At 46.3% G+C, this 16,311-nt stretch overlaps 1 protein-coding gene across 6 annotated transcripts in view; it reads left to right on the top strand.

Annotated features, from left to right (window-relative positions):
• The window catches only part of PPFIBP2 (PPFIA binding protein 2), a gene marked incomplete at both ends in the record, with an annotated part of 100,856 nt that overhangs the window by 80,212 nt on the left and 4,333 nt on the right, over positions 1 to 16,311 (top strand). For 4 of the 6 annotated variants that reach the window (XM_084252796.1, XM_084252792.1, XM_084252794.1 and 1 more), the window contains 10 exons: positions 202 to 243; positions 4,044 to 4,179; positions 5,775 to 5,916; positions 6,544 to 6,672; positions 12,228 to 12,378; positions 12,580 to 12,691; positions 12,920 to 13,008; positions 13,318 to 13,440; positions 14,696 to 14,821; positions 15,466 to 15,654. In XM_084252796.1, coding sequence (XP_084108922.1) covers positions 202 to 243; positions 4,044 to 4,179; positions 5,775 to 5,916; positions 6,544 to 6,672; positions 12,228 to 12,378; positions 12,580 to 12,691; positions 12,920 to 13,008; positions 13,318 to 13,440; positions 14,696 to 14,821; positions 15,466 to 15,654 — 1,239 coding nt within the window. Of the gene's footprint in view, positions 1 to 201; positions 244 to 4,043; positions 4,180 to 5,320; positions 5,354 to 5,774; positions 5,917 to 6,543; positions 6,673 to 12,227; positions 12,379 to 12,579; positions 12,692 to 12,919; positions 13,009 to 13,317; positions 13,441 to 14,695; positions 14,822 to 15,465; positions 15,655 to 16,311 lie in introns of all 6 variants that reach the window. The other 2 variants (XM_084252791.1, XM_084252793.1) reach the window with 1 other exon arrangement.

Below are 16,311 nucleotides of genomic sequence, written 5' to 3'. Positions count from 1 at the left end.
CTCATGTCCTACTGTCAGATTGCTGACAGCTGCCCATCCTCATGGACACGAAGACAGTGGGAGGGTGTTACTTTTCAGATGGTGAGGGAGGAGGTGAGTCTTGGCAGATCTAAGCAGGCAGGTGGCCCTAAGGTGTTTACTTGAGGTTAACACAGATCTCTGTTTCTCCATTTTACTGGAATCCTCCTTGACATCACATAGTGCATTGATGGGAACCAACTCTCCCCCGTGGTAGAAACCAAGGTACATTATTGACTGCATGTCGCTGTCACCTGTGTGTGGCTGCATGGTTTGCTAGGGGTTTTCATTTAGCAAGATTCAGCTTTTGTAATCTTAAACTATGTTGTAATCTTAAACTATATTGTAATCTTAAACTATGTTCGTTGGTAAGGGGTAAGAGGGAGAAGAAAGACAAACTTCTCCCTTTATTTCACAAGATGCTTTCCTCTCCATTATCTGTGGGATAGGATCTGTTACTGTCTCCTCCATTTGTAGGTTAAGAAATTCATCTGTAACTAGGCAGTGTAGATCTGGTCACTGGGAAGGGAGATGCTGTGATCTCAGCATGCAGTCAGAGCAGTACAGCAGCTCTCATCCTTCCCGTGCTGACAAGTCATGGCTAAAAAGAAAGGCAGCCTCTTCATGGACAATCATGTGATAAAAACCCCATTACAATTGTTTTCTCCTAGGAAGCCTATTGTGTAAGATGACGAGTTTTCAACTTACAGAAATGTTGAGCCCAAGATGAACTGAGGAATACAGTTAGCATGTTTCAATGTTTATAAACTTGTAATGGAAACTGTGAAGTGAGGCCAGTGGCACTGACCCTTCTGTCTTCTGCCTTTACATCCATGGGGCCTGATTGCATGTTAACTTTTGCCTGAAAAGGTCATTTAAATTCTCCTATCAATCTAATAGGACAGGGTATCTCTGCCTTTCCAAATTTCCCAAAGGAAGATTCTTTCAGTTCCTTTGCATTTTTGCAGGGAGCTTCTCTGCCCTTGCATATCTGTAGCAGTTGCTGTGTCAGTGGGGTGGCCCTCCGTTGGCCACCCAAGAGCACAGTCTTCTGCCTGCTGTCTAGGTGCTCTGGACACACAGCTCCTTGAGGTCTCTTGGAAATTGAACGGTTTGCTTCGGGAACCACTTCTTTTCTTCAGCACCTCCCCTTTCCTCTCTGACATCAGCCTCACAGAGGTTATTCACAGATGTTTCCGAAGCACATCAGCAAATAACCACCTTCTTCTTTGGAAGCACAGCCAGGTCTCGTCGCATGCTTTAAGACAGTGATTTGATCACCAAGAACTATGAGTAACATGAGCCTGTTGATGAAGAAAACATTCCAGGTTAAGAGTAATTCTTACATGACTTTAACCATGGTCCTGTGCAATTTCAACTAGTCCAGCACAATCACTCCTTTCCTTACACACACACCACCACTGTATTCCGCAGAGGCCAGACGCTTTCTACAGCCTCCCTGGGCATTGGTGCCTGTGCCTCGCTTTCTGTGATGGTGAGTTCACTACATTGTGAGGCAGTCTCTCTAATCTTTTCTGGCTGTATCATACACATCTTCTGGGCCTCTCTAGAATGTGCATCTCCTATCCAGCTCTCCCAGTGGAGCTCAAAGCAAGGTCAGTCTCCCTTGCTCCTGACAGCCCTTCTGGCCCTTGGTGAGTTATACACCCTCTTCTCAGGTGCACAGAACCTTTACATTTCCCATGCAGTCTCCTTAGTATCAGCACTATTTTCTCCATGTCCCCTATACCATGCCCTGGACCACACTGGTGCATGGTATTCTAGATGGGTCCAGTCTGTGTCCCCCTAGATGCAATAAGGGCATCTAGGTACTGTTGATGCCCTTATTGCTGTCACCCCCGGCCCAGGCACACATTGCTCTCTGCGTGCTGGGCCTGTGGCAGGAATTGTTCCCTATTTAAAAATAACAACACACAGGTTCTGAGAGGCTAACGAGAAAGGGCTCTGCCTAAGTTCCTCTCATGCAAAGCTTGTCCTCCTCACTCTGGTGCCCACCTCTCTGTGCTAATGTAAGGCAGCCAGATAATCTGTTCCAGGCTTCCCCTGCTATCCAAAAGTAGAACATTCTCATTTGGCATAATGTGGTTAGTTATTTTTTGGGGGGTCTGGGAATGCTCAAAAGAATTTCCATATAAAGTAATAGTAGTAGCATCCCCAGTTCTCCCCAAATGCCTACCACCTCATGCCAAATAGGAACACTCTACATTTGGGTAGTGAGGAAACCCTGTATATGCTGCTACTAGTTTGCGATTTTCATTCCCCCACAGCCAGGACTGCTCTTCTTGCAGAAAGGAGAAGCAGAACTGAATTTAAGTGTTTGTATCCTCTGTGCTGTGTCCTGATATTGCCTGACCTTCTCCAGCAGCCAATGCTTCCTGCCCAGTTTTTCTTTTTGGCTAAACAGACTGAGAGCCCTTTCCATGGCCTGGGGCGCCTGTTGCTGTCTTTCTGGCAAGTCTGGGCCACCTCTGGAAAGCTGTCCTTGGGTTAGACACATGCTCTCTCTCCCTGTCAGCTGCTCTGGCAGCTGCAGGGCAACTCACATTGACAGCCTTGGTCATCTCTGCCCTGTCTTGGGCGGGGACAAGTTTGATGAGGCAACTGGAAGTCTGTTTTTGAGAGCCTTTTCCATACCCACATTCCCTGTAGAATATGGAAACTGTAGTCATGCCCTTTACTTCTCACAACTTTGGAACCCTGACTTCCCCACACTGAGAAGTTACTGGGTCTGACTGTGCACTGGAGTCATCTGAGATGCTTGTCAAAAACTCAGAGTCCTGGAGTACATTCCTATAGGGGCTGATTCACACGACCAGATAGAACCTTGGCATTTATAGTCTTTGCAAGTACCTTAGGTTATTAGCAGCCAGGGCGTGGTCTAACATTTGGAAACTGTTGGTCTTCACCACTTGTCCAATCACGCATGCCTGGTCTACCTCATGAGCCATCATAAACTTGAAAATGTGTATCTCCATCCTCCAGGTTCTGATTTTTTTTTTTTACCTCAATCAGAATTCCTTGAGAATTCAATCCACTTTTTCTGTATTTCTCCTTTCTTGGCTTCTTTCTAGGGCATTAGTATTAGATTTCAAACAATTTCTAAGACATGCATTTATAGGCAAACTGAACTCAGAAATCTACTGGGCACTTAGCTTTTAACTAAATGAAACTTCGAAAGATGTCTCAGTCACTAGCGGCTCCCATTACTTTCCTGATGTGTCAGTTATAAAATCATTTTGTCCTTCATATTACTTTCATTCTGGATCCAATCAAGTAATCCACAGTTGATTCCCTTGGAAATGTTACTTCAATTTTTCTCTTTTCTTTTATGCTCACTCAAATGCATTCCACTGTGGTTTCCATCAGGTTTGTGGGCTTAGGGGCCATTATGTTCCTTGACCTATAAATAAGTGCAATTCTTCTACCCCTTTTAATCAACTTGTTTCCTTGGGTTAGGGTAGAGCAGAGGCCCCTTACACAGGGGCTAAACCTCATGCAAAAGGAAGCTGAGTTCTGACCGAGGGTGCACTATTGGCAGGTGGCCCGTGGCCCATTGTACATACCCTCTCATTCTGCTTTAGCCTGATATTTTCTAGAATTACAACAAATACACTATATATTACAGACATATAATCAAGCAATAGGTATAACTTTTGTTAGAATTCTAGTTTGCCTGTCTGAAGGGCAATTCATCGCTATTCATTCATTGAGCTGCTGAGCACTAGGCCAAATGGCCAAGGCCTCCCCACTTAGCAGGACACAGCACTTCCTGTTTTGAGCCAGCCCCAGTTTTGGGCTTGACTCTTTCCTTGTTTCATTGGTGTCATCTCAGGCAAGTTTCTTCCTTCCGAGAACTCGACTAAATGAGGTTTATTTGAGTCAGCCTCAGTGAAAATTGGGTCTTGCAGAAAAGGGAGTGGTTCTTGCATCCAACAGTCTCCTAACTGGGTTTGAGTCATGTCAAAGGCTAACTTAGCATCTTCTCTCCCTCTCCTTCCCCATAGGATGGGCTTCTCCAGGCAGAGCACAAATACCCCACGTCGCCTGGAAAGCTTTCAGGAGTCACACCCAATGGAGAGGCTGCCAAATCTCCTGCCACCTCCCCACCGGACTCCACAGGAAGCAGCCTGCTGAGGCTGAGTGAGTGTCCAGGCCGCTGGGCCGCGCCCTCTGGAGCAGCCACCCTGGCCCTGCCAATTATTGCACAAGATCCTTATATCTGCCCTCATGGTCTGCAACTGCAGAATGGTAGGCGGATGGCACAGGCCATGCCTCAGGACCGCCCACTTCCAGAACCATGACTCTCTTTCTGGGCACACTATTCTTTGGCAAACACTTGAGAACCTCAGAAAACCAGGGTTGGTGTCTGTCCTTCTTGCTAGCTGCAGTTACTCCTTCGACATTTTTCTTCTTCTATTCCTTTTCTCTGAGCCCCTTCCTGACCCTCCCCATGACCTCTTTCCCCTCCCTCTGGGATACCACACTCCACTCTTCCTTCCTCTGCCATCCTGACCTTCTCATTCCCAGCTCTGCCCTTTTCTCTGCAGCTATACAGGATGATACCATGTATACTCTCCCAAGGGAGAGCACTTCCTTAGAGAAATGGATTTTGTGGCCAGTGGGTAAGGCTGTCAGTCCATAGTTAATCTCCTGGCACTTGAGGTGTAAAATCACCGATATCTTTGCTGCGTTTAATGCATAATAAGGCCTTCTTTCCCCAACAGCAGCAGCAGATCAATGGGGTCCAGCAGGAGAAGTTCCAGTCCTGACAGATCTCTCCTCACCCCTGATTCCTCATCCCCAACTACTCCCTGAGCCATCCCTTGCATTGGCATCTGTCCTTGGCCAGTCTTCCCTTTGGCTTGAGAAACTCCAGATAAGCCCTTAAATGAGTTTTCCCTAATGACTCAGAACAGGGATTTGCTATTGCTTCAGGTCATTCTAGTCTGATCTGAGTGAGCCCTGGCACACACAAGTGCACGTGACTTGGTACATTCAGCCCCTGCAGCTCTCCCTCCCTCTCCCTGTGTACCACTGCCTGCCGAGGGCTGGCACCAGAAGCATTTGGGGCCATCACCTGGGACCTCCTTAATGAGAATGGCTCAGTCAACATTCACCCCATCCATCTTTTCTTGTGGGATGATTTTTCTTTCTGTTTGAGTTTTTTCTCTCTAGCTTGATGACTCTTGTTTATTTCTCTGCTTTCCTATAACTCTGTTGGGCTGGACTTTGGCTTCTCTTGCTTCTTCATGTGGCTTCTCTGCTTCTTGGCTGGCTGGAGATCGTGGCCGGAGTGTCAGTGCCCCCGTATTAGGTACTGTACCCTTCCAGGTGAGGTGGAGAATGAGAATGCCCTTTTCCCCCTCCCTCCCCTTCATGAATCCTCCCCTTTCCAAACAGGACATTCATCCAGGTCCCCCTCCTGCCTACATTCCTGAATCTCCCATGGGGAAAGTAGCAAACTCTTTGTTGGAATTTTCCTGAAAGTACTTCAACCTCAGCCCCTTAGGAATTAGAAGACATTATTTGCTCATTAAGCTCACAACTCCTTAGAGAGAATACCTGGAGTGTGTCTGAGCCTCCTGGAGTCTCAGATCTTGTTATGAATGTCTGCCCTGAAGGCAGAGCTGGGCAGACTCTTCCAACTCCCACTGAAGGATGGCCCAGGTTTGGGGGAGAAGATTTCCAAAGGTTATGTCCCTTGCTTTCATCCACATATCACTTTATTCTTTCAGGAGACACGGAGAGTGGTTGGGAGGACACCGCTGTGGCCAATGACTTCTCATCCACGTCATCTGGCACTGAGTCGGGTCCCCAGTCTCCCCTGACACCAGATGGGAAACGGAGCCCCAAAGGCATCAAGAAATTTTGGGGAAAGTAAGTTGATGGTGATAATCATAATCATACTTCTTAAAATTAACGTATATCTTTCCTGGATAAAGCAGCTGCACTTCCCTTTTATATCACATGCTAGAACTGTAGTGAAAACGAAGTGGTCGTGGATAGAGAGAAGACTGGCTTATATTTTAGGGCCCCAAGAAGAACTGCAAAAGGCACTCAGTAAATATGGCCAGTCGCCCTGCATGTCATTCATTGCAGGTGTCCATCCATATGCAGCTCACACCACACGTGCTCTGGGAGAGGCACATGGACAACATCAAATTCTTCCTAGAGGTCATTCTATGTCTTCAACCTCTGAAGACAGAATGCTGAGTACTAGTTGGCCCAGCTGACCTAGTCTGAAAAATGAGACAGAAACTGGGGTCCCTACCAAGCATCAACCTTTACTTATTTATGAAGTGGCCCAAGTCCCAGCGGCAGGATTAGAATTGAGACTTGGGTTTGACCAAGATCCTGTCTCAGGTCATGATGCTTGACCTGGGAAGTTGGCACACAGCATCATCCAGGGTCCTGGGTCTGGCTGTTTCTGCAAAGGAGCAGGTGTGCTGACCCCATCCTTGCAGACTGCACCCTAACACTCTCTGTGGGTGCCTCTCCACACAGGATCCGGAGAACTCAGTCAGGAAACTTCAACACTGATGCACCAGGGATCGCGGAGTTTCGACGAGGTGGGCTCCGGGCCACTGCAGGGCCAAGACTTTCTAGGACCAGAGACCCCAAGGCTCCAAAATGGTAAGGCTGTTGCCAGTCCATCTACAGAGAATGGTGTGAAATCCCAGCCAGGGTGGAGTGAGACCAGCACTGCATGTCCCAGAGCACTAGAGATGCGAGATGGGAGCCCCGGAGCTGAGCTCATTCCTTCCCATTTGACACGAGTAGACATTGGTCATGCTTATAGGTATACCAGGTAAATGCAAGGTAGGCCCTGAGAACCTGAGCAGTTTTGCACAGCTGTAATCCACTCCCAGCAGTGTCTTTGCATACTGGATTGAGAAGCTCAGCTAAAGCCATTAAGCACACAAATTCTGGAATCATAGACCTAGGTTGGTATTAACTGCTCAAGTATCTCCTACTGATGAGGCTTAATCCTTCCTGTGCCTCAGTTCCCTCATTTGTGAAGCAGGTGATCAAAAACAAGTATTTCAGTGAAGTTGTTGTGAGGATGACATGAACTTGGCACAGCCCTCCCACACGTCAACTGTTTACCATTCAAGGGTCACCTTCCTTCAGTAAACTTGGGAAGGAGCATTGTCTCATCTGCCTGGACAGCCGCCCCCTTCCAAACAGACCTTCGCTGAAGGGCGGTGGTGGAGCTGGCTGTATCTGCCCTTACCCTCATGGAACATTATATAATACCTTACTAATGGGAGGTAACTGAAAAGGGTTGCAAAGGAGTTCAAATGGCAAGATTCACCCAAAAGAGATTGTCCTGGGGTCCACCCTCCAGTCTCTAGTTTCACCCCTTTCCTTTAGATGCCTCTGCTCTGGGAAAGTGTGTGTCCCTTCAGACAAAATTCTACTCCTATTTTCTAGGGAATTTCCCCTCTCCATGTCCTCACTCCCTCAGACCACTCTTACAACACGTTGTCTCCATGTTGTCTTTAAAGATAACTCAGCCATGACCAGGCTTCTGGGGACCTGCCACGACTTTGGACTGTGACATGTCAAATCTAACTAAACAGTAAAAAGTGAGATTTAACTCTCAAATTTCATCCCCTTGAAATTGCCACACCTCAGTGCCAAAGTCGGGCAATTGCTGAGCAAGATGGGCACGACTCAAATGTTTTCAGGAGCCATGCTGTCTAGATTTGCCATGGAGGGAAAAGAAAGTTTCTCTAAAGTGTCAGGTTGTGCACAGACCTGCATCCCATGCAGGGAGGACAAGAATAAAAACGCCCCTTCTACACCCCTCAGGTTTTCAGGCTGCACCAATAGCTGGTGGGTACCAGTCAGGGGCCCTCTTTAGATTTACTACACTCCAATGGGGGATCCCCACACTGTCCTCCAGGAACTTTGAGAAGAAGCATGAGGGTGTGTAGCCCTCCTGTACCTGCTCCCCCCACCCTGAGGACCACAGAGGGTGGTGTTCACACTCACTCTGCTAACCACAGACCTAAGTGCCCAGTAAATGTTAGCTTTAGAGGCTAGAGAATCAAAGGACCAGGTCTGAGATGGCAAGAGATCAATTCAGAGCCATTAGAGAACAAAAGAAATTAGCCATAGAGTGCACGTGAAGGGTTTTCTGAGTTACTTAGCAGTGTTCTGAATTTAGATTTTATTGTTCTGGATATTTCTGAGCTACAGTAAACTTGAATGGTAATGCTTTGTTCCAATGTTGGCTATTTCCATAAGATTGATTCCTCAAGAAGAATCAGAGGTCCACATGCAAGAACTTTGCTAAGTCCCTCAGAGTAGGACCACATCGGGGGGACCCATTACATCCTGCTGGTCATTCTGGTCTGGTCCCAGCTCAGGAACTTTCTCTGCTGATGTCAAAAAACTGCTGTTCCAGCTGCTTTGTTTGAATGTCTTTGTGCCTTGTTAACCACAACAAGGAAATGAGAATGACAATGATGGGGTTGTAGCATTTATCACAACAGCACTCCTGGTAACAAAAACTGAGTTTGTTGGTGGGGAAAACTGGTATAATTATATGCTAGTATCCTCCAGAGTTTATAGTTTATGGATACTTAGGCATAGCCTTCATGGTTAATGGGTGGTGGAAAAGAAAGAACAGTTTAAAAGCACAAAACCAGAAGCTAGCCTGTGGAAATTCTTCCCTGTACTCAGATCTCCAAAATCCTAATGAAGCACATACAATTATAAATGCTCCTCCACTATGGAAATGGTGCATTTGATATATCTCAGTTTTATCCATTTAAATGTATTTTAGAAGCATGTTTCAGAAGGTAAGATGGAAGAGAAATCTTCCCTTACCCCATCTGGATTCTTCAGCTGGTTGAGCAAACAAATGAACATCAGATAGATTAGTAGAAGAGAATAAAATCCCCAAAGTTAATTACGTACAGATGAAGAATTTCCTTGATTGTAATTTCCAGGTAAACAGGGCAGACTGAGGTTTTTTTGTTGTTCAGCTAGTAGTGGGATAGGATGTCAGGAGAGGGGGGTCCTTACATCACAGTCAGATGCTCTGCAGCTCGGTGTCTGCTCTGCAGATGGGCTTCTCCCACGAGAAGGCTATTTCTGGAGGTGACCCGACCCTAAGTCTAGGTAATCTTCCTTCTTGGCAGCTGAGGCAGTAGTAACAGTTTCTCTGAAGCCCACAGGGCTCCACTGACTGCTGCTCCACATGTCGAGGTGACTAAGCCTGCTTTGGAAATCTTATATGTCAATAAGACAAGCAGCATGGCTGTAGATGAAAAGGGCCTGCTCTATCATCTCTAAATTACTTTCTCTGTGTTCACTTGTGGCTTGGCATGAGAGCGCGGGAGACCCTTGCAAGAGGGTACCTGAGCAGGTGCAGAAGCTGGATCTGGTGCTGTGTGACCAGCGGGGGCTCAGGAGAGGGGAGGCCACTTACACCACAGGGGATGGAAAGCTAGTGAAGATAAGCACCAGAGCTCTAGGGTGTTGTGACAAGGTCTCGCAGAGAGGTTTTCCAGTTAAGATCTCAAAAACACTTATTTTCCTCTAACACAGCAATATACCTCTCATAGACAGAATGTTTGTTTTTCCTCAATTTCCACAAACCAGAAAATATGTGAAATGAAAAACAATAATAGAAAGTGAAATGAAAGTGGTAAAATGAGCATTGAAATGAAGAGAACTCATCCTGACATTAAGAAAAACACATCAACAGAAACACTCCAAATCATACTAAATGCAATAATTGACTAAGATAAATTCTGAAGAAAAATAGTGACTAGGTTTCTAGATTATGGCTCATATAAGCTGAATCATATAAACACATTAGAGAAGATTAAAGGTTCTTGCTTATCTTACATGACAGACTGACATCAACAGAGACAACATAACATTCATAATATGCAACAGCCAGAGGACATCAAATAATGTTGTCGGCTGGAAGGATTTGTAAGACTAGCCATAGCACTAGAAAATTTGAATGCTCTGTTATTTTATAGCTTGCACCTAGAAGACACTTGATAGAGATTTTTCCTAAATTTAATAACACTAACAATGTTCTTGACAATACCTATTATAAATTGTGAAGCTGAAACTTCTTTAAAAAGTTATAATAAAAGAAATATTGATCAATCATGCTACAAGACTGAGTCAGCCTTCTGTTCTCATAGAAAACATTGAGTTGTTAACATATAAAGATGCAATCAAAGAGTATAGAGTATATATATATGATATATATATATGATATATATATATAGAGAGAGAGAGCAAGGTTGAAAGGTAGTATGGTGATGTGTCAAAGAATTAATAGAATTCCCAGGGTTTTGAGATTTTTTTGATTTGATTAAGTTATTTTTTTGTTTCTTCATTTTAAATAAATATTCACCTTGGTAATTTCAGAATTAAAATATTTTGTATTTAAAGAGAGTTCCCACATTTTACAAGTTCCAACACTCATAAAACCTGGATCTGCACCAATTCATTGCTTATTACAACCCAGCCTCAGGCTACAGTGATCAGCACTGAGTGACTAGGGTACTCCATCACTTGTTCTAGAATGATGCTTTCATGTTGTTTCAACCCTTTAAGGAATTCCCTCTACTTTAAGAACAACTCAGCTAGCCATCCAAAAAAACAAAAAAAGTTTTTAACCAGCATGTTAAGGTACTTTCCTGGAAGAAATTGTAATATCTAGTCATCCATATTCCATAAACCCCCCTTTATTTTTAAAAATGAATATAAAGTTGCTTTGTCAACCTCCTTCTACGCCAGCGACTCTATTGGGACTTTGAGTGTGCCATTACATTTACACTTTAAATGAAAAATTGATGTCCTTAAGAATTGATGGCTTTGTAATCCCCGGTCACCCTGTCTAGGAACATGATTCTAGCTCTTCATTTATTCATGTCTTCTTTTATGTGGCGTAGTTGAGTGTTGTAGTTACCACCTCCCCTGGTTTCCCCTCCACCCCACACACAGGGACACACACTCCTTTTAGGCATCTCTGAGGCAGTTTATAATTTGGGTTGCGTCAGTGGAATTTTTAAGTTACTTTAACAATGTGTTAGCATCTGTGCATTGATGGTATAGAGAAACTTGTTTGTGTGTCTTATAAACCCTGTATGTGTGTGTGTGTGTGTGTGTGTGTGTTTGAGAGAGAGAGAGCGAGAGAGAGAGATTTTTAACTAGCCACCTACCTACATTCTCGTGGGTTTTCTAGATGGGCAGTCATACCATCTGAAAAGAATGGCTTTTATTTATTTCTATTTTTGTAATAGTGATACTTATTTTTGTTTTATCTCATCTTATGCTGCCTGTAACTCTACTCTCAAATCAGTATTAGTAGTACTGACAAAAACTGACTTTAACATGAATGCCCCTAGTGTTTCATTAATCAATAAAGTATTAGCTATTATTGCTTAGAGATTTTGGGTTGTCTTTTGTTTTTTGTTTTTGTTCCATGTTAGAGAATTGACCCCATTGTCTTCGCCTTCTAAGGGTTTTTCTAGGGCCTCCCCGGTGGCGCAGCGGTTGAGCGCTGGGTTGCGAAGCTGCCCGCGGCCTCTGCGGCGCCGGTTCGATCCCCGGCTGCTCCCCGGCCACCAGAGGAGGGTCCCACATGGCGCGCAGACCTCTCCTGCCGCCCGCTGCTCCCCTCAGCAGTGTACTTCGGTCCTTCTGCCTGCTCTGCTCCCTGCTCTGGCTCTGGTGAATTCTCTCACCCTCCCGTGCTTCTGACTGTACCCAGTGCTTGTATAAAAACAAAAAACAAACAAACAAATAAATAAATAAAATTTAAAAAAAAACATGCCTCTATAAAAATAAATAAATAAAATAGATTTAAGGGTTTTTCTAAAAACACTATTGAATACTGTTGAAAACCTGACCATACTGTGGACCTGCTTGCTTACGGGACCAGGGCTCTGGGTTTGTGACGAGTGTGGGCCAAGAGCACATGTAGAAGCATGAGGGGATCTTGTAACAGCCCAGGATCTAGTAGTGCAGATTGGAAATTTAGACCAGGTCTTATCACAGGAAACTACCCCAAGTGAGTGTGCTGTAGTAGAACAGGACCCCACGACTGGGGCTGTGTGCTAAGCAACAGTCCCTTTTTACGAGGCCCTGTGGGTCACATGGCGCCCAGGCTCTCCCACTGAGGGACTTGCTGTCTTCCTGCTTCCCAGTGACGCCAACGCCCCCTTCGCCCAGTGGAACACGGAGCGCGTGTGCACATGGTTGGAGGACTTCGGTCTGGCTCAGTACGTGATCTTCGCCAGGCAGTGGGTGACTTCGGGCCACACTTTGCTGTCAGCTACGCCTCAGGACATGGAGAAGGTAAGGGCTGAGCTCTGGGTCAGGGGCTTCCCATTTGTCCCCAAATCAAAGCCAAGCTCTTCCATTCCTGCACCTCCCCCACCCCAGCACACACACCCACACACAGGGTGGATGGAAGCGGACACATTCCACCCAAACACATCCTCCGACAGCCTATGTGCCTGTGGGCACTTCACTTCTGTCTCCATCTTTCCATTTCAGGAGCTGGGAATTAAGCATCCTCTTCACAGGAAGAAGCTGGTTTTAGCAGTGAAAGCCATCAACACCAAGCAGGAGGAGAAGTCTGCACTGCTAGACCACATTTGGGTGACGCGTAAGGACAGGCATATATGTTCTATGTTTCTGGCAGCTCCTGCAGAGAGGTAGTTTCCCTGTGAATGTGTGTCTCTAAGACAGCTGTGTCTTTGGAAAAGGCAGACAGATCACTAAACAATGTGGGAATACAACTAGAACTCAAGAATGATAATTTGCTGCCCTTTTTTTTTTTTGGCATCCACATTCTCATGAGCCCTAACTCACCTGTTTCTTCCTGTTTCTGCAGGTTGGCTTGATGACATTGGCTTACCCCAATACAAAGACCAATTTCACGAGTCCAGAGTTGATGGGCGAATGCTGCAATACCTAACTGTGGTGAGGGTCCTTCCTAACAATATCTCACTCACCCCTATGAGCACTCTGCTCAGGTATCACTAGGGTAGCTATTTTCAATGTGGGTCCACCTATTCCCTTCATATTCTTAAGGTCTTAAAGCATCATTTGTTGCCTAAGAAACTCCAGATACCAGAGCATGAGCCTCTGTGCTAAGAAAAGCTGCTGGTGTGCGTGCATGCATCTTCCTGAGATGTGGTGGACTTGACTTTGGTCTGGGAAGGAACCCCAGGATATTTTTGTTTTGTTACTTTAGAAACTGGTTCATCAACCAAAACTTTGTTCTTCCAGAATGATCTACTCTTCTTAAAAGTCACCAGTCAGCTACATCATCTCAGCATCAAATGTGCCATTCATGTGCTGCATGTCAATAAGTTCAACCCCCACTGCCTGCACCGGCGGCCCGCTGATGAGGTAAGAGGTCAGGGCCAATCCTGGTACCCTGAGGCAGGACCCCTGCCACAAGTGAGGAGATGAGATGGCATCATCATAAAATGCTGATTTTAGGACCATGGTGCTTGGGGTTCCTTTTTCACTCGTGCTTCATGGTACCCCAAACAGTCCTGTTGTCTATTCTTTGTGCCCCACCACAGCCACTAGGCCCCAAGCACCCACCTCCCCTGGGGACACACACACTGTGGGGCAGAATCTTTCAGGTGAGATGGGGCGTGTCCAGTGTGGGGTGGCCATACACTGGGGCAGTCTATCAAAGCCATCAGAATGATTAAAGGAGGTGAGGAGATGGTGCAAAGGAGTTGGAGGGGAAATCGAAATGGAAAGATGGGTGTCAAGTAGGCAGAGGAGAGAAATCCATAAGGAATTGGGTATTTCAGAACAGATTGCCTTACTTGTAGATATTATATTAACCAACTCCAGTCCCATGTACACAGAGGATGCGTGGGAAGGCCTTGCTAGAGAAAAAATAGTGTAGATAAATGTAACCCTCCAAATCCTAAAAAGTCCCTGATGATATTCCATGAACCTTGGAGTTTTTGGTAGGTGCCAAAGCATTGTCATGTTCCTTGCTCCCACATTCCTGGGGACCTAGGCAAACCCTGCTGTAAGATTAACCCAGCTTTCAAGGGCATAGAAAACACCCACCTCTACCTCCCATCTCTTGTTTTTTCTCCTTCACAACTATACTTTGAATTCCTTCTATCAGGCACAGTGCTGGGCATGTTGAAGACCCCGAACCCCTCTGCAGGCACTCACGCATGCGCATCTTGGAAGGCAGCTGTGCTCACACTGTTCCACCGATGGCCCTACCATACACATATCTTTATGTGTGCTCTTCTAAAACATTTGGCCACACTGGGGAGCACTTTTATAAAACACTTGCCTTGTAATTGATGGACCTCTCAAAGTAGAGTCATTGTTGTTTTCAGTGTTTAATCCTCGAATGGATACCATCGTTTATTAGTCCCAAAGTTAACTGGACGTTTAGGAATCAACAGGATTCTGGGATCAGGTATCTCAGTGTGGAAGAGCCTGCAAGAATCCCTGAGAGTGCTATTTCTTAGAAACCAGGAAAGTTCTTAGGCAGCTGGTCTGATAGCCTGGGCCACTAGGCGTGAGGGTCTTCGTGTGAGGCATCTGTGACCAGCTTATATATAGAGAACTGTGGTGGGACCTATCAGAGCTAACTTTTTCACTCTTTCCCCTTGCACAGAGCAACCTTTCCCCTTCAGAAGTCGTGCAGTGGTCCAACCACAGGGTGATGGAGTGGTTGCGGTCTGTGGACCTGGCGGAGTACGCACCCAACCTTCGTGGGAGTGGCGTCCATGGAGGGCTTATTGTGAGTGGCTCTTTGGATAAACCCCCTGTTTCAGTGGAAACTGGGCTATCAGAAACGGATTTTTTAAGGTCTAGACATAGATCCCAGTAAGAAACATTGACATCTCATCTGAAATCCTTGTATAGATTGAAGTTTCAAGGAAAGTATTTTGATAATTTGGGGTTGAGAATTAATATGCCTCATGGGGACAAGATGACTTCTGGAAGGACATCTCTAGCAGCAGATCTAGAGAATTCCAGGACAAAGAGATTGTCTGAGAATTGGCCTTTAACAAGGACAGCTCCACCTCCTCCTAGGACACAGGGGCTGAGGAAACGAAGGGACAGCCGCCAGAACGTGACTTCCTGCTTGCCACACCACACTTTCCATCTGCACTCAGATCTGTCCGGGGCAAATTCAGGAGGGAAATGAAGAATGGGTGTCTGGGACATTGTTCAGAGCAGACCCTGGGAAGGAGCCTTATCCCAGGGGCCATAGTTCTCTGCTGCTCTGTAAAAATGAGGTGGTCAGTAAACAAAGGGCTAGTGTCTGTCAGAGCAGACCTGCGGGTAAGCTTCAGCCCCTGCCCTTGAGCTTTGATCCCAGTCCCTTGGGTTCATCTCCCAGTGCCATCACCATTGACTTTGTCTGTGATTTCTTCTTAGATCCTGGAGCCACGCTTCACCGGGGACACCCTGGCTATGCTTCTCAACATCCCACCACAAAAGACACTCCTCAGACGTCACCTAACCACCAAATTCAATGCCCTCATTGGTCCTGAGGCTGAGCAAGAAAAACGAGAGAAGATGTCCTCCCCGGCTTACACACCACTGACTACCACTGCCAAAGTCCGGGTGAGTTGCCAGCCCCTTTCTGGGGAAGCCACAGGGCCCTGCCTTCTTGCCCTCACATTGGCCAGCAACAGGCCACAAGCCTGGAGCCAGGCCAGTGTCAGCACCTAGACAAGGAGGCCCTCTAGTCTTTTGCCTTGGGAATTTGGTCTCACTGTCTGTCAGTCTGTATTAGGTCAGTTTCTGGCCTGTCAAGGAAGAGTGTCCAGGTTTCTTTACATGAAAACTATGTGCAGGCAGCAGCCAGGAGCTCATCCTCTACCCAATACTGCCTTGACTCATCTTGCAAAGCCAGGGTCCCGAGTCTGGGTTCCCTTGAGTTGGGTCTGTCTGCACAGTGCCGTGGGGTCTTGGGCCAAGCTGGCCTGACCCAGGAAGTGCTCAGTTTGCTTTGTGCTGTGGAGGTGGCCAGCACTCAGCCATCCAGACGTCCCAAGTCATCCAAGCAGCAGCTCCATGGCTCTGAGTCCCACAAAGACCATTTGACCTGCCTGAACTCGACGCTGTCCTCAGAACACGTCCTGCACGGATTGCGGGCCCACTTGCAGAATATCTGGAGCCTAGGCTGGCCCTGTGCCCTGCAATGTGGTGATACCAGTCACACATCGCACACAGACCTCCTCCAGGCAGGATGTATGTGGGGGCAGGGGGACAAGCAGC

Source organism: Talpa europaea (assembly GCF_964194135.1).
Source record: "Talpa europaea genome assembly, chromosome: 1".
In the NCBI taxonomy this organism is placed as follows: domain Eukaryota; kingdom Metazoa; phylum Chordata; class Mammalia; order Eulipotyphla; family Talpidae; genus Talpa; species Talpa europaea.
The sequence above is the reverse complement of the archived record's forward strand: the minus strand, read 5'-3'. Positions and strand labels throughout refer to the sequence as shown.